The following is a 27,948-nucleotide window of genomic DNA, read 5'->3' as shown; positions in this document are numbered from 1 at the left end:
GCTTCATCAAATTACATTTAATACCAAGTGTAATGAGTTTTCCTGAAAAGGTAAATTCAATCAATTTAAAATCAAGATTAAATAATAAACAAATCAGGAAAATACATCTCATTGCAACTTTCAACTTGTGATAATATACATCTTTATTTAAATGTGAATGTTTGTAGATTAACAAAACGGTACGAGAAACAAGCCTCTCAAATTAAAACCCTCCTCTGTGAGCCATGTAATTTAATAATGCTGCTATTTAAATTACGCTTACCTAAGCCCACAATAACATTTTAAAATATTTTCCTAGAGGTATCATGTTGTAAAAATGCTCCCTCTACAGTCCCTGAAAATAAATGTACTAAAGTAGGTCCACACTGAAATATACCCAGTCCAGTCAAATGTTGGGTATCCATGTCATTTAAAATCCATTTAAACAAACTTGCGGGGAAAATTCAATACAACTTCATCACACCTGTACATCATATATTTATCTCATGCTTGAAATGCAGAACGTAGTCTAAAGAATGAAAAAGCCCATAGTAATGCACTTGATTCTTAATTGGTAGCAAACACAAAAATAAACATTTCCCCCCAGCCAACTGTTTAGAAAGTATTAAGCTTGACTTACGGAATTCAGGTTAACCTATGGAAAGAACAATATTAATACAATATTTATTTCTTCAGAAGCATTTGGAATATTGCGTTTTCTGGAAAGCATATAGAATGTCAAAACAGCTGCAACATTTTGCAATTACAAAGTGGTACTTGGTTAACAGAACAATTTTGAAGGAAAAAAACAAAACAATAAATGGTATGTATAAACTTAATTTGTGCTGTGCACCAACATAAATCTTACTTAAACCTCCATGCCGATTTACAACCCCCTTACTGTACTAGGCAATGTTAGTGGCTATTGAAACACCACTGAAGGATATGGCTATCTAAAGACACATTTGGTAGTGTGTTAACTATATAAAAGAAAAAGTCACTGTACAGTTTAAAAACAAAATCATACACAGCCTTACAGGTCAAATCTTTCCTTAAAATGGGTATATTGTGTACAGGGGGGTTAAAAATGCTTTACAAACAAAAGAATGAATGCTATTAAAGAGATGTCATTATTCATCATCCTCTTCATCCTCGTCCTCCTCTTCTTCTTCCTCTTCTTCATCTTCCTCATCCTCATCGTCGTCCTCCTCTTCCTTTTTCTTGCTCTTTTCGACCTTAGCAACTACTTTTTTCGGAGACTCTGGCTTCCCCTTAGACCGATAAGCAGCAACATCCTACAAAAGTAAAGAATAATTTTAACTAAGATTTAAACATACAAGCCATAAGAAAAGCCTCGCTTATAATCAGACCCTCCCATCATGGAAATATTTAGAGCAATAAACACTGAAATAAATCTGCTCATGTGGAGGAACCTGCAGCACTTTTAAAGAGAGAAAATTCTCTTTGAATATCTTAATACACAAATGCATTTTCTACATGTTTCTCTCTGGTAGCAAGATTGTTGTTTTTAAACAAAACTAATTTGAAAAACGCAGTTTATTCAGGATTTTGTAATTCCCTCTTGGAAGAAGTTCAAAGCAATAGGACTCTGGGTTCAGATGGACTTCTAAAGAATTGAAATCAGATATCATTCCTATAGGAAAATCTGCAGGTCCAGTGGGTCAAATGGTCACGTGTGAAAATTAAAGCTATATTAATTTAGATATAGCAGCAGGATACAAATCCTCCATCATCTACCACTCCCTTGAGAACCCAACTGAGAGCAATGGAGAAGTTTATGAATTTCGTCAAGTGTTACACAATGGAGAAGACAGTTTCCTACCTGTAACTCGAGTTCTCTCATAGAGCGAGTCATAAGCATTTGACTAGTTCCGTCCAAGTGCGGGTATCCCGGAGCACTTCTTTATATAATATCTTCTAAAGTGTAGACGTTTGCCTTACTTCGGGAAGGCCTAAGAAACACTTAAGAACATAATATGCAGCCTCCGCAAACAGGCTACAGTGGTGCAATTCTTCATATTATAATTAGAAAACATCCATACAAATGCATCATTTGAGATACAAACCCTTTTATGTAAAAGTCATGTGTAGCCCCATGTGCTGCTATCATGAGAGTCTAAAAAGTGACTGTGCCTTTAAGTCTGCAGAGACCGTCAGTATCCCATCATGCTCAGAAGGTAGCAGCTGCTTCAGTTCTTTTTGACGATAGTTACCAGTAATCGTTAAACGTAATACTTTCCTCTGTTATGTCCAACGGGGAAGATGGAGGACTGCTTATGACTTCAATGGAGATTCCCCTACGAGAGGGCTTGAGTTACAGGTAAGAAACTATTTCTTCTCTCACAGGGTATCTCCGTTGATAGTCATTAGGATTTGAATATACTATTAAGCCCATCCCCCATAATCAAGGTGGATGGAACAGGAGAGAAGATCAGACTAGGCAAATAAAAATTTCAGAGGGAGGCTTGTCCTACTCGAGCATCTGTTCTAATGTCAGAGTCCAAACAGTTATTTGGTGAACGTGTGTACAGATCTACTTGCAGCCAATAAGGACATTTTTCATCAAAGAGGCTGGAGTTGCTTTACCCCTTGTAGAATGGGCCATCGATCTTGCAAACAACGGTTTGGTGGCAACACAAAAGTATGTAGGATACTAATCGAGCGGGAGAGGAATTGTTTGGAAGTGGCCAAACCTATATGGACCGGCCCTTCATTGACAAAAAGTTGGTCTGATCTACGCAGGTTGCGCATTTTGTCCATATGAAACTTCAAGGCCCTCCTTACAGCTGGGGAACAAAGGGTTCTCTCTGCTGGTGTAGAAGGGTTCTGAAATAAAAGTTGGCAGTTCGTTTGATTGACATGAAAATCTGAAGTAACTCTGGGAAGAAATTTCCAATGGGTTCTGGTAACTACCTTGTTAGATTGTAGAACTGTACAAAGTTTGTTAGCACATAATGCTTGGATTTTGCTAACTATGAGCGGATGTGATCGCTACGAAGAAAGCTGCTTTCTAAGGGATGCTGTAGCAATGCCTTATGAATTAGGGGTGGGGGGGGGGGGGTCTAGAGAAAGGAATGACACCTGACAGGAGGGAAGAACTTTTTTTTAACCCCTCCCTCCCCCCCAGGAAATCTTTTATTAATGGGATTTTGAAAGAAAATAAAATAAAAAGAGGCTTATAAAGGACATTTTCTGTAGGCAGTAAGAGCAGCTCATTTGTAGAAGAGAATTCTAAGCCACATTTTACCAGATAGAGGAGGTAGGGAAGGATGGCTTCTTCTTTACAAGATGTAGGATTTAAGCCCTTGGAAGAAAACCATATGCAAGATCTCTCCCACTTGAAGGCATAAGCTGTATGGGCTGGTTGATAGCCGCTTAAACCTATTTAAAAACGTTCATGCAGTCTTGCGGCTGGTTCAGGTGTCCATACTGCACTAGCTCAGGAACCATGGTGCCAAATTCAGAGGCGAGACTGCAGTGAACCATCTGGCCTCCAAACTTTGTTAGTAGGTCTGGACGGCATGGCAGCTCGAGATGTGGACGCTATCACCAGTGAAGAAGGTCTGTGAACCACTGTGGACGTGGCCACTCCGGAGCTATCAGGATGAGTCTGAATCTCAAGTAGGACAGCTTGAGGACTGCCAGGGTCAAAGGGATTGGCGGAAAGGAGTAGAGAAACTTGCCTGACCAGTCGATCCATAGAGCATTGCCATGGGTCCCTGGTTGGAAGTACCTGGACGCAAAGTATTGGCATTTCTTGTGTTCTGCAGTGGCGAACAAATCATTGTGCGGACAGCCACACAGCCTGAAGATGTTTTGCATGTCGTCATGAAAGACCCATTCTTGGTTTTCTTTCAGAGCCCCGCTGAAGGTGTCGGCCTGCATGGAGCTGAGTTGCTGTGATCTGCATATTTCTAGCTATGAGCTATCTCCAAATTGCTTGGGGTTTGTGAGACAAAGGTCTGGACCTCATTTTTCTTGTTGAGGTAGTACATGGTGGTTGTGTTGTTCGTCTGAACAAGTCGGGATTGGGTCTTGAATGATGGGCAAAACACTGAGCGCTAGATGGACTGCCCTGAGCTCGAGGAGGTTGATGATGTATCTCATCTCTTTCTGAGACCATTTGCCTTTTATATGGAGATAATCCATGTGGGCTCCCCATCCCAGTAACAATAAATCCATTACTATGGTTTGACGAGGAGGCTGCTTCACATGAGGGGAAGAGCATGATATTGTCTTCCCAGTTGCCTGTAGCTTGCTCCCACTGATCCTCGAGACATTCCTAAACGGGATGTGAAGGGTGCACTTGGAGTGAGGAAGATACATGAGACCATGGAGCAGAGAAGGGAGGACACTGATAAGAGGGTTTCATTAGAGAGTGACGTTTCCGACAGATCAATGAAAATGAATCCTCCGAAGGAGACACTTTTGCCTGTATGGTGTCATGGGTGGCTTGTAAATACTGCAGAGTCTGAACTGGAGTGGAGATTGACTTGCTGTGTTTAAAGTGTAGATCCAACGGTTGAAGGACTTCGCAAATCCAGCTGAATATGTTTTTGGGCTTCTTGTAAATTTTATGCTTTGATTACCAATCGGCTAGATAGGGCTAGACGAAGACTTGGTGCCACCTGAGATGTGCAGCTACCACTGCCATGCACTTAGGAGATGGTTCTGGCAGCTGAATTGAGGCCAAATGGAAGGACCTGGTATTGACAGTGGTCCTGCCCCACTACAAACCTCAAGAACCCGCAGTGTTTCTTTGTGATGAGTATATGAAAATACACGTCTCGGAGGTCTACAGAGCAGAGACAATTAATTTGCCTGGTGTAGTTGGGGATAGAGCGGAAGTAATGCAAGCATCTGAAATTTTTCTCCCTGAATCCATTTGTTGGCTGTTTTTAAGTCTTTTTTCGCACCAGAAAGTATCTGGAATAGATACCTGTTGCCCGATTAATAATGTTTTTATTTTTTTGGTGGGGTGGGGGGGGGGTGTGTACTTGGTGTTGGCGATCTGCTCACCTCGACATGCTCCTCGACGTCAATGGGTTCTACCACGTCTCGACATCAATCTGTGTTGCTTCAACAGCAAGTCAGTGCCGTACTTGTTCTTTCCGTCAACTGTCTCGAAGTGGACAGGGAAAGATGGTGTTTGAGCTGGCACTCTTTGTGGACCCACCCACTTTCCTCAGAGGCATATATGAGAGCCATGGTAGAGGAGACTGACCCTCTCCTAACTCTGAAGTCTCCCCTTGAGACTGCACTTGCCGTCTGCGCCATTCTTTTGTGCCATGGAGGCAAATCTTTTTTTTATTTTTTTATTCTCTTTCACACACTCTCACGCTCTCTGGCGTGAAAATTTCTTGCAGTGTTGACAACGGTCTGGAAGGTGACTAGAAGGAAGGCAAATAATACTGACATTGTGAGGGTCTGATTTAGCCTTTTTCCTCCCACAGGCAGGACACTTGTCAAATAGAGATGGCATAGTAAACATGTGAAGTTTCTGTCACAAAAAGCATTAAAATGTGAAAGAAGGATGAAAGACGCCGAGTGAAGGAGTTTAAACCAAAATTCATAAAAACATTTTGAAAAAAAAAAAAAAAAAAAAAAAAAAAAAAAGCCGAGCTCACAGCTCCTGGATCCCGTCACTAGGTACCGAAAAAGAACCGAAGCAACTGCCACATGCTGATACTGATGGTCTCTACATCATTAAAGGCACAGTCACTTTTTTAGACCCATAAATAGCAGCCTATGGGGCTACACTGTCCTTTTAGTCTTCATCTCTTACTTTTACAGAAAAGGGTTTGTGAAGATTTGAGCTCTGGTGTAAAACACTGACCTCAAAATATGAATTTACATGGGTGTTTTAACCCTTTTCTAAATATAATCTGAAACATTTCACCACTGTAGCCCGTTTGCCTGGGCTGCATATTATGTTCTAAAGTGTTTCTACAGACCTTCCTGATGCAAGGTGAATTTCTATACTGAAGATATTATATAAAGAACTCTGAGATAGCCGCGCGTGGGCAGATCTATTCAAATGCTTATGACTATCAATGGAGATCCCCTATTAAAGAACTTGTTTTTTATTTTTTAGAAGAACTTAGGTTTCTTTTTTGGTCCTGATGAAACGCCAATTGATCCTGTAGGATAGCTGAGGAGTGAAACATGTTGCCCTTATAGTTAGGGTGAGAGACACTGTCCTCTATATCCCTTACACTAATGGTTAGAGCATAGGAACATTATTTTCCCTTTACTCTCTGTGTTTTTAATCTTGCCCGAGACACACCCTCCACAAGAAGTCTGATTTTGGGAGGTTCTCGCGTCAATTTGATCTCCAGTTCTCTCCATTTTCATAGTAGGTCTGAATCCTCTCCTGCTTACTTCAGTGGCACGTGTACTATAAAAGACCTCTGGCACAGAGCCCCCTCACAGGGGCACATCGGGCATTGCAGCGCCAGCCTGACGAGGAGCAGACCCATGATGAAGCTTGACATCCAATGGATGTGTGAGGGTTCTAGCTTCTAAATTAAGAAGTGGCCATATGTTTGTTTTGTTTTTAGAACAGTGTGGCCCGTTGTTTGTGACGGCTGCTTTACATATGTCAGCTATTGGAATGTTACCAAGAAAAGCCACTGAGCCGCCTTTCTTGCGGGTGAAGTTGGGCCTAGGTAGGATAGGTAATAGTTTTTTGGCTTTGGTATAGCAGATATGGATTAATTTAACTAACCACCTGGCTATGCCTACTTCAGAGAAACCATGACCCTTGTATGGTTTAGAGAAAGACAAAAAGTTGTCTTTGTGCCACCATTGTAGTAAATGTGGGCTCTTTTGACATAGAGTGTGTAAAGAGCCCTCTCCGCTACAGAGTCTGAGCGTGGGAAGAACAGCAGTACTTCAACGGTCCAATTAAGCTGGAAGGGGAGTACCCACCTTAGGTATGAACCTTTTCTTGTATGACTATCACTGTGTACTTGGAAATAGAGTTCTTGGAGGGTGGGTAGGAGCTTGCAGATCACTTACTCTCTTGAGGGGACATTATGGCAACTACGAAGCCCACTTTCCAAGAGAGAAACTGGAGGGGCACAATGAAGAGGCTCAAAAGGAGAGTCCATGAGTGTAGTGAGGGCACTGTTAAGGTTCCAGATTGGGGTACCTTGGGTGGAATTACTTGTTTAAGCCCTTCCATAAAAGCTTTGAGGACTGGGATGTTAAGTAAGAAAAAGTGTTCTCTATTTTAAAGATAAATTGGAACTGCCGCCAAATGGAGACTGATAGATGTAACTGCAAGGTCTGACATTTGCAGATGCAGCAGATAACAGACTAGGGGGGTCATTACAACATTGGCGGCTGTAACCGCCATGCAGCCGCACTCCTGCGGTGCCCATTACAACATCCCCGCTGGGCCGGCGGGCACAAACCTAGTTTACGCCCGCCGGCCCAGCGGGGATGCGACGGCAACATAGGAGCCGGCGGTGTTGCGGCCGTGCGACGGGTGCAGTTGCACCAGTCGCGCTTTTCACTGTATGCTATGCAGACAGTGAAAAGCTGCACGGGGCCCTGTTAGGGGGCCCCTGCACTGCCCATGCCAGTGGCATGGGCAGTGCAGGGGCCCCCAGGACTCCCCTTACCGCCAGCCTCTTCCTGGCGGTGCAAACCGCCAGAAACAGGCTGGCGGTAGGGAAGTCATAATCCCCAAGGCAGAGCTGCTTTCAGCGCTGCCCTGGCGGATTATCACCGCCGGGGCTAAAACGGCGGGAAACCGTACCGCCAGCCTGTTGGCGGTACGGACGCCACTTTAGCGGGTCGTAATGACCACCCAGGTCTTGGACCGCTGGTTTTAATGGGTCAATATGATTGGGAAAGCAGTAATGTGCAAACCACTTCCATTTGGCGGCATAACAAGCATGCATACTGGGTCTACAAGCCTTTTTAAAGATTGGCTACCTGAATCTGCCCCCTGAATATAGCCTAACTAAGATCTTGGGTGCCAAATTGCAAGATTGACCTGCCTGGGGCTCAGGTGTCTGATGGTGCTGTGGGTCAGGGTTAGATGGGCTGGTTGGCAGGGCAGCTTCTCGTGGAGGGGGAGGGGGGGGGGGGGGGGAGGCGGGGGGCTAGGAACAGGTTGATAAGGGTGGTGAATCAGGGTTGTCTGGCAGACACAGAAGATACTAAGATGAGAGTGAGTGATGTTTGCAGGTCACAAACAGAAATAGTGGGAGAAGAGGAGGAAATGCATAGGAGAATGTCCTTGACCAGTTCATCTGACCATGGGAACCTGGAGGCGAAGCTTGGAGTTTTGCACAGTGGTGAAAAGGTCTGTCAGGATAATTCCCAATGTTGAAAGTACGGGAGTAGGCCTTGTGGGTGGAGTTACCACTAATGGACTTGTTACGCATCCTGCTGAGGTCTGCAATGTGGTCTACTCCCAGTGGACACTGTCAGCAGATGTAACTGGTGGATGAGTGCCTATGGCAAATGACCTGTGCTAACGCAGACAGCCGGTGTGAGTGAGGGCCACTTGTATCCGGAGGTAATACATAGCAGTCATGTTTATTCTAATGAGGACTGCTTTGAGGTGTAGGTGGTAGAAGAATGCTTTGTGAGTTAACTGTAATGCCACCAGCTATAGGTAATTAATGTGGCAGCCCCGTTGAGGTGTCCACATACCCTGTATGATCAAGTTCCAAAGATATGCGCCCCAACCCGTGAGAGAGACATCCATGGTGATGGTCACTTGCAGAACTGGGTCGAAAGAGGACTGGCCTCGCAACAGATTGTTGCAGTACCATCACTGAAAAGAGCAAGGAGTGCCAAGCCAAACCAACACTAGATCTTCCCAGCGACCCTCTGCTTGTGACCATTGTGCAGCTAGTCACTTTTGCAGCGGACGCACGCATGTGTAATTTGGCATTTGGAACTATGGTAATGCATGAAGCCATCATGCCAAGCAGGCACATAACTCTTAAGATGGATCTTTGCTGAAAAGAGGCAGAAACGATTGGAAAGTCTGAAACCGTGGCTGACTTTCCTTGTGACCAAGTTGGGAAATGCGACCAGGAAAGGCTGAACCTGAAGTGGCTGAAGGTGGGATTTGCCCATGTTGATAGGCAATCCCAGATTGTGTAGCAGGTTGCTGGTGAATTGTGTGTGTGCCAAGCACTGCTGTTAGTTTGCACTCTTGATCAGTCGGTAACACAAAGATGCTGTTACAAACCTTAAGTATTTCCTGTGGGAAGGATGTATGGGTATGTGGAAATAAGCATCCTTGAGATCTAACGTTGACATGTAATCCTGTTTTTTGAGCAAGGGAATCACGTCTTGAAGCGTTACCATGTGAAAGTGATCTGATTTGATGTAAAGATTCAGTGTTCTGAGGTCTAATATGGGTCTCAGCGTTTTGTCATTCTTTGGAATTAGGAAATACAGGGAGTAGACACCTGTTCCTTTTTGATGGTTGGGTACTAGTTCTATTGCTTGTTTTTGTAATAATGCTTGGACTTCTAGTTGTAACAGATCTAAGTGCTGTTTGGACATATTGTGTGCTCTTGGAGGCACATCTGGTGGCAATTGTAGGAATTCTATGCAATAACCATGTTGGATAATGGCTAGGACCCATGCGTCCGTAGTTATGTTTTCCCAGTTGTGGTAATATGCAGTAAGTCTCTCCCCCCCCCCAACTGGTGTTGAGTGGGGTGGGGGTTTGTGACATTGAAGTCACTGTTTGGTTTGCGGGGGTTTTGGGCTCTGGAATTTCCCTCTTGTCTTTGGGAATTGTCCACCCCTATATGTTCCTCGAAAACCCCCTCTCTGATACTGGCCCCGATATGTGGGTCTGACTTGTGAGGTGGAAGGCTCTGTGGTTTGGGAACGAAACCCCCTCTAAAGTGCGGCTTTCTAAAAGTGCCTCTGCTCTGTGGGGAGTAGAGCGCGCCCATGGCTTTGGCCATGTCCGTGTCCTTTTTGAGTTTTTCTATTGCCATATCCACCTCCGGCCCAAACAATTGTTCTTGGTCGAACGGCATATTCAGCACAGCCTGCTGGATTTCTGGTTTAAAACCAGAGCTCCGTAACCATGCGTGCCTACGACTGGTTACTGCAGTGTTCACTGTCCTTGCTGCTGTGTCTGCCGAGTCCATAGCCGACCTTATTTGGTTGTTTGAAACAGTTTGTCTTTCCTCAACAACCTGTTGGGCACGTTTTTGGTACTCCTTGGGTAGGTGTGGAATGAGATGTTGCATCTCATCCCAATGTGCCCTGTCGTATCGAGCCAGTAGAGCCTGAGAATTGGCAATTCGCCATTGATTGGCTGGCTGTGCTACCACCCTCTTGCCTGCTGTCTCGAATCTCCGACTTTCCTTGTCGGGCGGTGGTGCATCTCCTGAGGATTGGGAGTTTGCCCTCTTTCGGGCTGCTCCCACTACCACCGAATCAGGAGTTAATTGCTGTGGTATAAACACAGGGTCCGTTGGGGGAGGCTTATATTTCTTCTCCACCCTAGGCGTGATGGCTCTGCCTTTTACTGGGTCCTGGAACATTTGTTTGGCGTGTTTTAACATACCTGCTAGCATTGGCAAACTTTGGTATGAGCTGTGAGTGGATGCCAAGTTGTTAAACAAAAAGTCGTCTACTATGGGCTCTGCATGCATTGCTACATTATGGAATGTAGCTGCCCTTGAAACCACCTGCATATATGCAGTGCTGTCCTCAGGTGGTGACGGCCATGCCGGGTAGCAATCGCGACTATTGTCTGAGACCGGTGCATCATACAAGTCCCATGCATCCGGGTCATCTCCGTGTGTGTCGGCGACTGCATCATTGGGGGTGTTGCTACCGGGGACAGGTGTGGCGAATGCAATGGAGATTGCTGTGGCGAGAACCTTGGTAGTGTTTTGTCTTTTGCCACTTTTGCTTTCGGCTGCATTTCCGTCTCCTGGAATGCTAGCTTTCGCTTGATTTTTATTGGAGGAAGAGTTTGGATTATCCCTGTGTCCTTCTGTATGTGCAGCCTCCTCTGGGTATGGTCTGGCTCTCCCATGCCCAGTTCTTGTTCAAATCTGTGCCTTGCAACTGACTTGACAGGCCTTGCTCTTCTGTATAGGAGCCTGGTTTCGGCTCCGAGGCTGCATGTTTCAGCACCAAAGCTTTTTGTACAGTCCTTTTCGGCTCCGAGGAAACCTTCTTGACTTTAGGGGTGCCAAACTCTCGGTGCCGAGATGGTTCGGAGCCGGTATCTTGACCGGAGTCGGAGGTCTGACAGCTGGGAGGTTTTTTTCGGTGAGATGTCTGGTCACCGTGTTTTCGGGTTAAGCCATGGCCTGTTGGCGGTGGCATCCCCTTGGCCTTTATTATTTTTGAGTGAGTCTTTGCCGGGGCTGGTTTACTCTCAGTTTGTTGCTGCGTCTTTGGCTGCTCACTTTCGAACTCGTCAGAGTCCGAATCTCGAATGGAGAATCTCTCCTCTTCCTCGACGTCGATCTGCTCGGCCGGTGTCGACGCCATCTGGAGTCTTCGAGCTCTTCGATCTTGTATGTTTTCTTGGATCGAAATGCCCGACAGGCCTCGCAAGTATCCTCCCTGTGTTCCGGAGATAAACACAGATTACAGACCAGGTGTTGGTCTGTATAAGGATACTTTGCGTGGCAATTGGGGCAGAAGCGGGTCCAGTCCATGAGGTTTGAAGATGGACACGGTCGGGCCGACGAGGCCCCGCTGAAGAGTGCAAGCCCCGAAGGGCCGCCGGAGCGCTTCTTGTTTTCGGTGTCGATGTGCTAACACTAAACCAGTACCGAGTGGAAACAATACCGTTGAATTTTCCGATAACTAGCTAACTTTCCCGATTCGAAATACGGAGCGAAGAGGAACACGTCCGAACCCGATGGCGGAAAGAAAACAATTTAAGATGAAGTCGACGCCCATGCGCAATGGAGCAGAAAGGAAGGAGTCCCACGGTCTTGTGACTCGAAAAGACTTCTTCGAAGAAAAACAACTTGGAACACTCCGAGCCCAACACTAGATGGCAGGATAATGCACAGCATGTGTATCTGCAGCTACACGTGCCATCAATCGAATATATATATATATATATATATATATATATATATATATATATATATATATATATATCCCACGAGAAGGCAGGATAAACACGGCATGCATGCCCATAGATTTCATACTTCCGCCTACGGGGCACGATGCAAAAATAAATAAATAATAAATCTTTTCTTCCTCAGCTTTCATTGCAGAGACTAATTTAGCCATTATAGCATCAATTGTTATTGGGTGTAATGCCCTAGTAGCTAGGCTGCTTAGCGGCCTTGGTGGAGGCTGTCACTGTTTGTCTGCAGATTGCAGAGGAAACAGCTTTTGAAAAGCGTCCACCTTTTTTTTTTTTTTTTGCAGAGTACACAGCAACGACAAAGGCACTTACATCTGGCACGCTCTGAAACAGCGACTGTAGGAAAGTACCCTCTTTTTTGGCATGGATACCCCCACTTTTTGCCTGCTATCAGTGTGCTTAAACTGTTTTCACTAGGATCCTGCTAACCAGGACCCCAGTGATTGTGCTCTCTCCCACCAAATTTGGGTGTCTGGGTTCTTTGTGCACTCCACAATTGGCAAACTGGTGCCCCCATATAAGTCCCTAGTATGTGGTACTTGGGTACCCAAGACAGTGGGGCACCAAGGCTTTCCCATGGGCTGCAGCATGTATTGTGCCACCCATGGGAGCCCATGCAAAATATGTCTGCAGGCCTGCCAAGGCAGCCTGCATGAAAAGATGTATGCACCATTTCATTACAGGTCACTACACCAGGTCACTGTAAGTCACCCCTATGGTAGGCCCTTCCGGGCCCAAACGGCAGGGTCAGATCCTTCTGTGTGAGAGCACCCCTGCATGAGCAGAGGAGCCCCTTCAAACTCCATTTCCATTGCAATGGACTTCGTAAGTACGGGGAAGCCATTTTACCTGTGTCCAGCTAAATAATGGTAACTCAGAGCCTGGGCATGTCTGGTATCAAACATGACAGAATCACACCCCAATTCTAATGCCAGTATTGGTCGTATGATTCCATGCACTCTGGTGGCTCCCTAGAGAACCCCCCCAGTATTGCTTCTGCCAGTCTTCTAGGTTTTCCAGGTAGCCCGCGCTGCTGCCACCCCTCAGACAGGTTTCTGCCCTCCTGCTGCTTGATCAGTTCAAGCAGGGGGGAAGACAGAACAAAGGATTTCCTGAGAGAGAGGGAGGCAACACCCTCTCCCTTGGAACTTGGTTACAAGGCTTGGGAGGGGTAGCCTCCCCAATCTACTGGTTTACTTTGAAGGGCACATTTGGTGCCCTCCTTACATAAACTGGTTTGCACCAGTTCAGGGACCCCGGGTCCCTGCTCTGGTGCGAAACTGGCAAGAGCGGTAACCACTCCCATCACCACCCAGGGGTGGTGCCCAGAGCTCCTCCAGATGGCCACTCGATCCTGGCATCTTGAAACCAAGATGTGCAGAGGCCCCTGTGAGCGTCTGAGTGGCCAGGTCAGTCAGGTGACATCAGAAACCCCTGCTGACAGGTGGTCACCAAGCTAGGTGGTCAAATCCCCCTTTTAGGGCTATTTAGGGGCTCCCTTGTGGGTGGGTCCCCAGATTCGATGTGAAAGACTCCACCAGGACTTCTCTACATCGTTTACTTCTAGCCACTGGAACTGCAATTGGACTCTTCAGGAACCGACAAGACTGCTACCCCTGCGACTACCTCATTTTGCAACATTGTTTCATTTTGCAACTGGTGCTGTTCTTGCACAATCCCTTTTGTAAGTCCTCCTGTTAGTCCTTGAGAAGACCAGGTACTTACCTCTGCTCTCCTGGTCGCTCTGGGTCACCCAGGTACTCACCTCTTGGGGTTCCTAGTTATTCCAGCTTCCCTCTAGAGACTCCTTGTCCTTGGGTGGGGGACTTCACTTTGCATTCCAATATTTGAGCATATGGATTGGTCCTCCCCTATGGCCCTCACTATTTTCTACAATTGTTGCCAATGCTTGTTGTTTCTATGCTAATTTCCGATTATTATTGTGTATATATAGTGTGTACTTACCTCTAGGTGGTGGTGGGCTAGGGAGGGAGGTGAAGAGACTTCCTACAAGTAATCTAGTGTTGTGTTACTATAATAAAGTACTATTGTGGTATTGCATAAGCTTTGCATGTCTCCTAGGTAAGTCTTGGCTGCTCATCCAAAGCTACCTCTACAGAGCCCTGGCTTCCTAGACACTGCCTACATTTACTAATGGGGTTGTCTGGACCTGGTATGAAGGTGTCAACACCATAGGTGAGACCACACATCAGACCTTCCTACAGCAACAAGGGCTATATTCTGGCCCACTGGAATTATGAGGCATGGTAGGACCAAATTATGTGGTAGGCTTCAGTAAATAATGAAGCAAGAAAAAATAAATTATGCAGCATTATTTTGTCATTTTTACACTTTAACACTGGACAAAGGCCTCATCCCCTGAAATGCGTCTCTGGCCACATTTAAGAGTCCTCAGAAAAACATTTTGCGGATAAAAAAAAGCTACTTATCAATCAACTAAAACTGATAAGCGATGAAACGACCCCTATGTATTTGACTTGGGTGAGCACAGTGGAGAAGTAAGGTTTCCTCCAAAGCAAAAAAAAAAAACACACAATACAGCCACACAATCTAAAGATGTTATCTACTTATTGGTGTACCTCGATGGGTTGTGAACGTCCTGTTATAGCCACTCGTACTTGGCTGGTAGTTATTTTGCATGCAGAAGATTATCTTTAGTTCTGCTGCTTGATGCACTGGCATTAATGTGTTGTCCCTCTTCACTGTCACCAAAACTATGTCATGAGTTTTACAAGACTGATATGAACGTGGGCATGGTTCTTGAATGCACCCCCATCATACTTTAGACAAACACCCATAACCAACTTCACCTCCTAGAATGCAACAAAGTACTTTGTAACATAATTAAAACTAAACCTCAAATAAGGAAATTGCGCACAACGAAGATTATTAGTTCCATCACTGAAACATTTTCATAGCTCTTGCATATATAACTTCCTTTGAAGCAGAAATTAAATGAATACCTTCTTCCAGTATGACCAGTTTTGAATTTACTTACTTTCTCATATTTTTCCTTCAATTTGGCGGCCTTCTTTTCATATGGCACTTTATCATCAGAAGTTGTGTTATTCCACATTTCCCCCAGTTTTTTTGCAATGTCTCCAATGGTTAGACCAGGATGCTCTCCTTTGATTTTTGGACGGTGATCGGAGCAAAATAAGAAAAATGCAGACCTGCAAGGAGAAGCATACTTACTTGAGAAAGGTCCCCCATAAAGCAGAGTACAACCCAACAAAACTGGTGATAGATGTATTTGAATGAATGCAACAAAACTAGAAAATTGTGAGGGAGTCAAAATGCTGTGCAATCTATGACAGCAAAAATAAACAAGCTGGGATTCTTTAACAGTATGCCAAGTATTTTCAAGTCATCCACTTTGTAGCAGAAGTAATTACTTACCTTTAAGAAAGGTCAGTTCTCCAACATTGTTGTTGTGCATATTTACCACCATCACGCCTGACATACTTTAATACATAAATTTAACACATAAAAAGCAGTAGCTGTGCAACCAATTGACCTTTATAAAGTGGCCCAGCATTTTTTAGCCTGCTGTCCGCAACATCCAATTAAGGGATTCACCAGGGTTTAGAAAATGAAACAAAAGACCAGTAAAGTACATATGGATCAAAAAACAAAACTTGAATTTTTAAAACACTGAAATAATTTGAAAATTGGAGGCCACAAATTGGGTATCTTTATCCTGATTCGCGGGAACAGCACAGGCATGGCAAGCAGATTTTAGTATGGACAATTGGTGGCTTCTACTCAAGCTCTGGTATGCTTCAAGAAAAATAGCATGCATAGGAAGGAAAAAAACAAGACAGTAATATGCCGCTATCTAGCATCTCTTAAGCTTTTAGTAATAAAACAACATTCTGAAAAGTACATAATTCCCAATAGTATTTCGTTTTAGCATACTGCTGTGAATTAGGTAAAATGTCATGATTTGTATATTTTTATGTATAAGTGTTTATTTTTTCCCGTTTGTGGTTTTGGCCGTTCAAATCATAGCAAATGCTATTGCTGGGGTTCCTGTCTTCCAAGTAGTGAATTTTTTTTTGGGGGGGGGGGGGGGGGGGCGGGCTTTTCTCACAGAATTCAAAAGGTCAAAAAGTGTTGCTAATGCTTCTGTCTTCCTCACGATGTTTACTTCTTCACCAATTAAGTTTCTGAGCTTCATAAGCCCCGATCCCCGTAACCCAATTCAAGATTTGTGTGTCATGAGTAATTATGTGAATATATGAAACAATAACAAAGATAGGATCATTTTTGGAGTTGCTTGCTTTATTTAGAAGTAGGTTTTTAAAGTATTACTTACTAGAAAGAAGCTGGATAAATAGGTGTGGTGGCACGCAAAGTGAGCGCCTTATTTTATTGAAAATAATAATAATAATCTCAGCACTACTTGGCCCACTTGTTCATCTGTGCTCAAACAGCTTGGCTTTGTGAATTGGATAATATTCCTTCTCATGAATAGCAATGTTTCCGAAGAGGGTCATTGTTGATGATATTGGCATTAAGAAACATGATGTGACCCTGCTAGGGAAGGGGACCGTTGGATTTTTTTTGGAGCAGAATGACAACTAGTCGGAAAATCTAAGTTTCAGTAATATAGTAGCGAAGAAAGATTCTGACAACTAGATACTATAATGAGTTACTGATAATTAACAAATTTTTTAGAAAACCACTTGCCGAGAGGTGGTCAAATAAGTGTAAATTCTGCAAACAGATTACAAAGACAGGTAAAAGTCACAGCAGATAACCTATAACCGTGTCAACTCATTGCCCTCTTCCTTGGTTAATGAAGGGCCTAATGTAGAACCACTGACTTATTTATTATGAACAGGCATTTCCTTCACATCTCGCACGATTCAGCAAAACTTTACCAATGACCTGACAAATAGATTTAACGCTACACCATCTTATTGGGGTGGAGTTTGGGCAATGGTGGAAATATAGCCAAGCAGAACAGCAGAGGTCACTCTTGTGAAGGGCACCACTTTCACACTGTGCACTCTGTCTAAATCTAACTGGAGCTTTAAAATACCCAGCATCTAATCCACCTGTTGTTAGCAAAGCCAGAGATATGAAGTTAGGTGAAGACAGACGCTAGTGCTGGAGGAATCACATTGAAAAATGGAGTCAGTGGGCACACCTCTCACCGACCAGCAGTATAAAAAGAAGAAGCTGCAACGCACTATAAGATATATGCTGTAGAACGAGACCCAAGATGTAGAGAATGGAGCCACGAGTATGCAGCGGACAGCCACTACTGCTAAAGGGATTGGTGGTTTAGCAAAGCAGAGAAGCATGGACAAGGTTGACAGCGGATGGTTGCAAAGTAGTGAAAGATTGTGGCTGAGAACAGATACGTTCTACAGATGCAGCTTGAGACTGATTCAACTGTATTGGTGGTGGAGGGGAATGCTGAGGAAGGCCAGTGGTGGCCCTGGAGCCTTTAGGTGACGACTTGTGCAGTGGTTATTAGAAAGAGCGGATGGGGCTAGTGGTGCGGTTGACAAATACGAAACTTAAGTAGCAAAGCCCCTCCCTCCCTAAACTGGCTAAGAGAAAATATGCAAAAGCACCCTCAAACTCCTGATAAAAACTAATTTGTGTGGGACCTCGAAGATGCCGCCTAAGCACGCGTCATACTAGTCCTTGGCCAGTGCAAGTAGCACTACAAACTGGCAACGCGAGAAATGAAATCAGTGCTCTATGGAATGTGGTTGCCCTCTACACGTACAAGGTTAAAGAGGGCACCTGAGAATATTACAAGAGACTCTGAGAGCAACTGACGAGGGTACGGCAAGGTGTTAGTGGGGCATGGAAACCACAGGGCATTTCCCGGTGCTGGACAAGGAGAATAAGAGTCTATTAAGTCCACACTCTGCCATCCCACAAACAGTTCTAGTAAGTGTGTCCCTCATCTTTGCAAGTAGGCCTCTGTAAGGATCAGTCTAATCTAATCTTGTTTGAATGGTCCCCAGTAAGAGAGAAAGAGGATTTGCCAACCGTAGGTTGCTGCATACCTTTCTAGAAGAATTTACCTACTCCTATAGTCAGTCCCCCAGTTATGTCATCTTTCATAGACTCTAATGACTGAATTATTCCCCATAATCAGGCTGGAAATTCTCCACTCCCCCAGCCCCATGTTTAAAATAGCAATTAACACTATTAAAATGACCACACACACACTTCTACTTGACAACTCACCCCACAACTTTCCAGGAAGGACTTGAGATGGGCAAACTTTGTTTTTGAAAGTTTTGAGAAGATTCAAACGGCACCGAAGTTATTATCAAACCAAAAAAGCTATTTCCTATTGAAAACTGGCCCCATCTGTAAACTACACCTTGGCAACTGAGTAGAGATAGATCGATAGGAGAGCCATTAGTTTCCCTAGAAGAAATAACAGGGGCAGGTGCCGCAGCAAGTGACTTTGTTGCGCACATACTAAAAACGATCACTTCCTGCAGAAAGGAGGCAGAGGGTGGCATTAAACAAAAACAGCAACCAATTCTGGGACGATTTAGTTTATTTTCTAAATAAGGAAAAAAGTCATAAAGCCTTTCCTCAGTCAACAAAAAAGTCAAAGTCTTTTTCTTCTCCAGTCTTCGGTAGGAACATAATGGGTCACTGCTCTTCCCACCAGCTAGCGTCACTCACAAAAAAAAAAGTAAGTACTAGAACAAGAAAAGTCTGAATAAAAACTTCGGAAAATAAAAGTAACAACACCAGATGTCCACAGTCTCTGCTTCCTCTTTTACCCCTTAATTCTATTTCTTTCTCAAGTCTAAAGGTTTCTCATTCTCTTACCATTCTCCCTGTCATGGTTTTTGTCTTTCCTTCTGTGGGATTTTTTTTGTGTGTGTTTCCTTTCCACAATCCGGTTTCACTCTCAGACGTGTTACTTTTGTATAGAATAGGATAGTATATACTCAGACACTTCCATTTTAGATAGAACTATTGGTTGATTTACTACTCTGGCAGTGAATGCACCAGAGTAGCTATATTTAGGTCAGCGTTTCCATAGGAAAGGCATTTTTTTTCCTCTTAAGTTGATGCCATTTGCAGAATCTGCACTCCTGTACACCATTTTTTTGGAATAGGAACTGTTGAATGTAACGCCTTTCCTGAGGCAGTAGGGTATATTAAATGAGCGTTGAGATGTTAATGAAGGTATGAAACCAGCGTGTCAAATATGTGAGAGGAGGTATGGATTTGTAGTAATTTGTAGCACATTTACTTACAAAGGGAATAAAAATAGTGAGAGACGCACCTGCAGAAGTACAGAATCATTTTTCCACAACTGTTTACTCACTGTACCCATCATCTTGGTTGCTTAACAGCTCTCCAATTTTAAAAATAGTTACATTTTGGTAGAGAGACTGTGTTAGGCAAGCGTTTGCCACCTGTGCATGGTTGGGACAGCTTAGAATATGATTATTACCCCTCTCGCTCGCATCTTGAATTTGTTCTTCCCCACAACCATGACCCACAGCTGTAACGGTGGGTGGACAGACTCAACCAGTCCTCTGATAATGTCTCCTCCGACTCGCCTCCATCATTTTTTGGTGACCCCCCCGCCCCTCTGTTCTACTAGCTAACCATCCTTCTGCTGGCAGGTGGTGTTCACTCCCCAGTTCTGGATGTTCCTGATGTCAATGATCCCTTGTCTCTGCAAGGAACTTTTTTCTCCTTTGTGTCAGCGTAATCAGTGTTCCAGTCCCCTTGGTTTCTCGCCACCTCTTCTTCCCAAAGATGCACTAGTTATGCCTCTATTTTTTTCTTTTTGATTTGGTCTTTTTCTCCTTAGTTACTCTTTTCCAATACTGCCACTCTTGCCTTGTACTTCTTCACTTCCCATGCTTAATTGACCATGTCAGCGTTCTTTTTTTTGTGTGTGTCCAGGTTGCCCAGGATGTGACCACACGATGGTCGCGAGGCAGGCTTCCTAGCACAGATAAGTTGACCATGTTACCGTGAATCAGAGAAGACTTCAGAGTACTGCAAATGTTGGAAGAGACATCTATTCAACTACTTCCCTCCTAGGCACACAATTCATATGCAAACTAGAATTTAAGCGCGAGTGAATTTTCTCAACTAAGAAATTATATATGGATTTAATCAGCGATTCCCATGGCCTTTGATTTCTTATGCACCATTGCTGGTTACTGCAGACCCAGAGTTTGCTTCCCTGAATTTACAACTGGCATGTTAACGTATATTGCAGGCCTCAAAAGTGGGAGCCACGCCCTACACTTACGCTTTCAAATGATAAAGGTCTGTGTTAGGGGCTTGCCCAAAGTCTTTTCAACCCCCTATTTCATCTTCTCATTAGTTTCTGGCAATCTACTGCTTCTAGTTAGAACAAGTCTCAAAAGATCCACGTAGTAGCCATCTCCATATATCTCAGGAGGCCAAACTGACCTTACTTTTTCTCATGTAGGCAGAGTGGAAAGGGAAACCAGGCCTTTGCCAAGCAGAAAAGTTCACTCAGGCAGATGCTTAGCATCAGCTGCGGCACTTTTGATGGTATGCCTCTGCTAAACTTCTGCAATGTAGCCTCACGGAGGAAGGGTAAAGCATTTGCCAAGCTCTACTGCCTCACTTCTCATACCAAGGTGCAAGCTGCAGTTGAACATACAAAGCTATGCATTTGGTTCAAATACCATAAACTTAATTCCTACCATATGCTTTCTCGTTTTGTGCAGCAATGATAGTAATAACTCAACAATGATATATTTAGCAACGATTAAATGCGTGCAAAGAAAAAGTTACCTGCCTGTGACCACAGTTCTAAAGCTTTAGTATTTTTCACAGGTTAAAATGCAACTACACCTCCACTGCTTTCAAAAGAAACTCAAAATCTCTGTATTGACGAGCTATTAATATCTGAGTTGAGAAGTGTGGAACTCTGCGCATCACCAATTCTTTATCTGGAGTTTTGGTCATATGATGAGGATAGAACACACAATGTTAGAAGCACATTTTACATTTACTGCCGTTTAAACATTTCTTACAAAGACTTCTAGTCCACGATTGGGAATAATTTAAACATGTTAATCTACAATAAACCAAAACTGAAACACTGAAGTAACATTTTCATATCATTGCTGTCAACTTGTAGTCACCGTGGAGCTCTCGCAATAAGAGACAAGAGAGAAGGGATAGTATTAGAAAACATTGAAATCACAGGAGCATATAGGCATTCCAATAACTAATTGTGGGAGAGAGGTGAAAGAAGCTTTTATGAGCACTTTGAGACACTGAAATGAACGTCCCGGGACAGAAAGACGGTTTGAGTAGTTAGTAAACCACAAGAACACGAGAGGACGGGACTAAAATTAAGTAAACAAATGCTGTAGCTAAAATTAGCATACTACTTACGGAGGCCTCTTGGGTGCATTGGGATCTTTGAACTTCTTTTTGGATTCTCCTTTAGGTGGCACATAGCCTTTCATTTCTCTTTCATAACGCACCTTGTCTGCCTTTGCCATATCTTCAAACTTTCCTTTCTCTTTAGCTGACATGGTCTTCGTGAACAGAAAAGAAAGAAGCATAATGTATTGCAGTGTCAAACGATATGTTTTTAATTTTTACTCGTAAGCGTGTGAAGATGCAAGGAAATGATTTGTATTAAAAGCATAAGAAACAAATGTACTAGAGCTCAATGTTAACAATGTAGCGCGCATTTGTACTTCAACAAAATGTCAAAGGATACAACCAACGCCCAAAAACGATTGACAATAACAAACGGCGTGAACACCCAACGTAAAAAACAAACTTTAATCTTACCCTCCATCTTTCAGAGCATTTTTTGGAGAACTCAGAAAAATTCACAGACGCATCAGGATGCTTTTTCTTATGTTCCTCTCTGCAGGTTTGCACAAAATATGCGTATGAGGACATTTTGCCCCTTGGCTTCTTAGGATCCTTGCCCATTGTGTATGATTTCTAGAAAAAAATGAGAATAAAAAAAAAAAAGAAAAAAGTGAAACTATTTACCAAAACACAAAATCTAAATAACTAAGTTTGCTCTTTACAATTTTAACACAGGATGCACTTTAGAAATTTCACACTGAATAACATTTAAACTTCATAAACCAGAAATGATATAGAACTAAAATCCTAACTCTAGTCTAGTCTGAAAGCTTTCAAGTGATGGAGCGCTCATATTTTTTTAATCAAATAAGAGCAAAGCAACCATGATCCCTCAATTGGCGGAGGATCCCCGGAGCCTCTTTAAACTCGATGCCATCTTTCTGTTGACAATGTCCAGGTAAAGACGCTATGAGTGGAAATAAAACAAGACAACACTATTTCTTATAGTACATGACTGAATTCTAACGTTCAGAATCTGGCTCGTTCCTATACGTCAGCTCACAACAAAATGCATTCATCGTCTTTAGACGATGTCTGAAAAGTGTTAGCAATCGATGGGAGTCACCCATAACCCATCTCTGGGTGATGGACCTGAAACAGAATAAGAGATTATATAATTCATACCCGAGATTATGCCTCGGTAATTTCTTACTACTAACACGCAGTTCGCTTTGATATTCGTTATGCCACCGTACTTAACCAGAGTTGCCAGCTGGCGCACAGGGAGCACTCATACGGATACCGTGACTTGATGCAGGCATCTTCAGCCTGAAAGAAAATATAAACCCTGCGAGAATTGGGAGTACTGATAAGAGAACGCTGCCGCAGTACAGCATCACCTAATCTCCTGGCTTTTGGACAAAAGGAGACTTCAGTTCTCTGACAACACGTCCGGTTTTCATAGACTGTGTAAACAATTTCCAAGAAAGCAGATCATCCACTGGTGGCAGCACTATCAAGTTTTGCCACGAAGCGTGGCTGCAATGTCTCAGGAACCTCCGGCAGGTGGGTATTAGTTAAAGATAAAATATCTTGGGATATAAAAGGTTTTAAAAGTACACCACGTCGTAAACGCGTGAGATTGAACTGGAAAATACTATTTTCCCAAACTTCCGATCAGTTATTTAACGACGTTAGCCGAAAAGCCTTGTTTGCTTATATCCTTGACATGCAGACTGTTGTCTTTTTAAAATTGTACCTTCCTAATACGTATATAGTGCCAATCTTTAAAACTATACGTATGAAGCTCATGGTTCACCTGTCAAAGGAAAAGCATATTAAATGTAATAGTTGTGTTGTAAAATGGGGTGCTAAGAACAAGGACAGGGTCGAAAACTAAAAGAACAATGATCTCCCTGGGACACCTAACCCCAACATATTTCGCTCTACTGTATAAACTCCCTAAAAATGTTTAGGTCAATTCAGTCTTATTGCCTGGGACCACGTTTTCAATCCCTATCATAGCTACCTTATAAATAGACGAGGACGCACAACGTTGAGTTAAAGACAAGAGAAAGGGAAAAAAAAAAAAGAGAAGAGGTCAACAACATCGGCAATTCCTTCATCCATTTTGTGAAAAAGGCTTCATGGTGGCTGGAAGCCACCCGTTGGTACCATCAGTGCGGGACGGGTACTGTGTAGCTTGTCAGCGCATGAGAACATAGCCATCGCACTGCAGTTCAATTCAATGTACATACACTAGGCTGTTCTACACGGACTGCTGTATTGGAGTGAGACGGCGCGCGCCGCCGCCTAACTCGGCTCCACGGAATGGCCGCCAGCAGCAGCTCCTCACACAAGCAGAATATGGCTCCCCATTTCCCTTTGTAATAGGCAACGGGCGCGCGCGAGAGCAGTGGGCGCGCGCTGCCAGCTGCTGTGTTAGAAACCTAGGCTGTGTCTGCGCAGAGTGGCGCTTGCTCGTCGCCTTCCAGAAACGGCCACAAACCTCACCCCGCCTGGAAAATCCGACTGTTGGGCAGTCCACAGCCGAGGCTTCTCGTCGGGGTGGTCGGAGCTGCTCTAAATCTGCCAGGAGCAGACAAAAGCGGGTTTGAAAAAGTTGCCGTGAAGTGATCCTGTCAGGTTGAGGCTCCCCCCGCCCCCTGCCAAAGGCGGCGGCGCGCGCCTTGTTTTCTCCATAGACTCCCATAGGCAGCCATGTTATAAGCAGCGCAGCTTCGCTGAGGTAATTTATGTCCTTTCCTCCAACAACGCCCTGGCTGGAGAAAAAGCCGTGAACCGCATTAAAACTCACTTATCTTCTTACATTAGTATTTATTTTTATTTTTGCCACACTTTACCTACCGTATAAAACACTAAGTATAGTCGGTGTCTTTTTGTCGCTTACCACTCGCAATAGCCAAGTCATGTAAGCAAATTACCCTTATTAGACCCGGTCATCTAGCCCTACTGAACGCTGGCAGCGATCGGCATATGATGACAATTGCCGGTTCCAATGTTATGTTTAAAATAAGGACAATATCTCCTAGACTGCGCCAGTGAGGTAATTTACCATCCGCAGCTTCTCCGCGTCACCCACTGTGCCTTTGTGTGCATATTGCCCAAGATGCTCACGTTGACAGCCCCTCTCCCTGCCCGCGGAGCCGCGCACTCTACTTTCTCAGCGTCAGGACCATACTCACCGCTTTCTGTAAGGCACGCACCGAGTTACACGCGCCTAATGTTGTGCCTATGGGGCTCAGTGTTCTGCAATGGCTATGAGCTGACTCGTCTACGCACAAGGTTTCGCTGGGCTCGCTCTCTGTCAGTGCTGTAACATTACTCTCTACGGAACGCTGTGCCAATTGGACAGCACCTTCTCGGCCCTCCTTCTCATTGGCGGAGGCTCTTCCATTGTCCGGACAAGGGGACGTCGCCAATTGGACCTCGTTTCCAGTGTCGTCATCGAAAACGAAAACAGCGCGCAAATACAAAAGATACTTTTCTACAGAACAGCCAGACTGCAGATGTGAAGCAGACTTTGTATTGCATTTAGCAGAAGCCTATGAGAGCCCATTCAGTTCCATTGGATGCTATGCGAGGTCGCGTGTCTGTGCTATGAAATGTTTTATCACAAAACAAGCTGCATAACGCAATTTCTGATAATAAATATACACACATGCAGCCATCCACCCAACAGTAACACGATTTTGTGTTTGATAACGTATTTAATTGCCAATTTATATTTTATATACACATTTTATTTTTTCACTGTTTGTTATCTGCAAAGTCCGCCCAGCCGTTTGCCTGCTTCTAAATATTAAGTCTCACACTCTAAACCAATCGCTCTCTCATATCACGATTCTCTGATCATTCATAGCTTGATGATGCTTTTAATTGACTTTTCATATTCTCTCTCTCGCTCTCTCTTTCTCACTATATATATATATATATATATTATATATATATATATATATATATATATATATATATATATTTATATATATATATATGGTTCTCATCTGTAAAATCTATGCTGCTGTTTGCCTGCTTCAAAATAAGTCACATGCTCCACACACTTCATTTTTTGCTAACACTACAGTTTGATAATGTGTTTATTTGCCATCTTATAATTTACTCATTTTTTTCTACTGAGACACTGCAAAATCTGTCCAGCTGTTTGCCTGCTTCTAAACATTAAGCAGCTGAGCTATTATGTGCATTGTCAAGCATTGCTCTAGCCTAATCTTGCTGTTGCTTACACCCCTCACTATTTAAATTACTGCTATTTTAAGTATGTCTGTGGCACACTTATGTATGCATTCACTTTAAATAAGAAGCAGTGTTGCAGTTGCATCAACACAATCAAAAAGTAGACGTTGATCTTATTTTAGAATTTTGCACTGGCTGTTGAGCCCTTAGCCACCACAGTGGAAAGGGAAGAGATAGCCAGAGAATTCTCAATATACAGATGAGAGAGCGTAATCTGAATATTACCTGTTTAGATGTGAAATGCTTATACTTAATGAATATTGCATTATTAAATATATAAAATATTATTCATTTGAAATGTATTCTAACACATTTATAATTAAAGAGAATTATTGAATGCATATACTAATGTCATCTATAAGAAATGATTACTTATATTATGAATTAATCGAATACATTAACATTTATGAAGATTGCATTTTATTAGAATCCATAAGCCTTAAGTTAGCGCGAGTCGAAGAATTAGCCGTGTAGCTCTCATATTAAAGCATATTTTTTCTGTTTCTCCAGTGTGCTGACTTGCAAAAGGCCATGACCCAGCATGTATTCTTCCTTTGTTTATGTATCAAACTTAGGGTTCTTCCCATCTGCATGCTAGCTGCTTTAGTATAAGTTTATACGCTTTGCAACAAATATGGAAACTTTCAAGGACATTCTACCACGGAAAAGAGAACTTTTGACCCGAAGAGTGTGCCAGAGAATGAAGTAACCCCGGATGTGCCACCTACGAAAAACATCAATTATGAAGACCAATCAAAATGTTATGAATTATCATGAAATGACAAGTGCATTACTTAATGTATAATTTGATAGGTTACAGATAGTGGGGTGTAATGACTATCCAATAGAATTTTGGGGGAAGGTATCACGAAAAAGGGATAAAAACTCATGACACAGGAGACTCGAGAGATCGAGGTAGGGAATGATATTGATTGCATCCAGAAACTTTGTCACTCTGTTTGGTGACTTGAGACTTAATAAACCATCCTCACCCTTAGTCGCCCCATTACACTTTCTTCCTTATGAGGGAAGTGTCCCCTGTCCTTAGACTAGATAGACTGACGACGATCCAACTGATGTCCTGAAGACGAAGTCTGAACCTGTATGCTGACTCATTCCGAGGAGGGTAATTATGACAGTTGCTCTTGTAATTTGTCCAATTGCTTTTCCTTTCTAGGTACCAACTGCTGTATTTTTTATTAGAGACCTTAGATGTTTTCCAAATCGGTGTTCTAAATTGTTTTTGCATGAAGTCCAACATGCTGATGCTAATTAGTGGCTAGATTAGATATTCACCTTGACTGATAAACGGACATGACTGACGTTGTACTATGCTGAACTGGGCTTATATGATGTTTTATGCATTCTGACTTGTGTATCTCTTATGTTAGTGTCTTAATGGTTCTGATCTTTACATTGTCAAAATCTTATCACAGTTGCCATATCGTGACTATGCTCTTTTGCTTCTTGGTTTTGAGATTAATACATTTGCTGTTAGATTGTAATCAATAGGGAATAAAATTCACAAAACTTCAATAAAGGTGTGGTTATTCATGACTGAAAGGTCATGGTTGCACCGACAGTTTTAACCAATGTCTAAACTGAAATATATTGTGGTGATATATGTTGATAATATTATTGATATATTGCTTGACATATTGATCAGTTACCTCGTCTTACGGTGTCTCACCACTGGGTCAAAAGATTTATCGGCCTAAAACGAGTCCTAATGTGTATAAATTGACATAGAAGGACGCGTTAACACAGACATAGACTCATAATCTTTCTGTCTGCCAATCATGTCCTCCCACACCTTACACACCGTAAACATGACTGATATTAATTTCTTAGACAACCGGTCTGGGTTTCTCTCCATATTTAAACTCTACAGAAAAAACTCTTGCTCATTCCCAGGGTTTTAAGTGGATTGAAAAAAACCTTTTGTGTGTGTGTGTGTGTGGGGGGGGGGGGGGGGGTTAGATGGGGCTCCCAAAAGGGTGTGGCAAACCTGTAAAAAGGAATGGCCTTCACAGTTAGGAGCATGGCCTAAATCAGGATGTGCACTGTACAAAAACCTTTTTTTCTGTTTGTTTTAACCCCTTGTGTGCATCGCACAGCCAGGGGCCGTCCGGCACCACGGTGGGCTTGTGCATCGGTTGGCCCCAGCCGTCCTAGCACCCACCCACAGGGGAAGCGCTGGCACTCCT

The 27,948-nt window shown here is 43.3% G+C and overlaps 1 protein-coding gene across 3 annotated transcripts; it reads right to left on the bottom strand.

The window, feature by feature from the left end:
- Positions 1-125: 125 nt before the first annotated feature.
- On the bottom strand, positions 126-24,802 carry HMGB1 (high mobility group box 1). 3 transcript variants are annotated; one of them, XM_069202191.1, is made up of 5 exons: positions 24,673-24,802; positions 21,941-22,099; positions 21,533-21,678; positions 15,138-15,312; positions 126-1,274 (listed from the first exon to the last, which is right to left on the bottom strand). In XM_069202191.1, exons 2-5 carry the CDS (start codon positions 22,085-22,087, stop codon positions 1,110-1,112), a joined length of 633 nt encoding a protein of 210 aa, XP_069058292.1. In that variant the 5' UTR covers positions 22,088-22,099; positions 24,673-24,802; the 3' UTR covers positions 126-1,109. The 3 variants fall into 3 exon arrangements, with proteins under 3 accessions (XP_069058292.1, XP_069058293.1, XP_069058294.1); XM_069202192.1 differs by lacking the exon at positions 24,673-24,802 and adding an exon at positions 23,981-24,103; XM_069202193.1 differs by lacking the exon at positions 24,673-24,802 and adding an exon at positions 23,725-23,860.
- Positions 24,803-27,948: the final 3,146 nt, after the last annotated feature.

Source organism: Pleurodeles waltl, chromosome 8 (assembly GCF_031143425.1).
Source record: "Pleurodeles waltl isolate 20211129_DDA chromosome 8, aPleWal1.hap1.20221129, whole genome shotgun sequence".
Lineage (NCBI taxonomy): Eukaryota > Metazoa > Chordata > Amphibia > Caudata > Salamandridae > Pleurodeles > Pleurodeles waltl.
The sequence above is the reverse complement of the archived record's forward strand: the minus strand, read 5'-3'. Positions and strand labels throughout refer to the sequence as shown.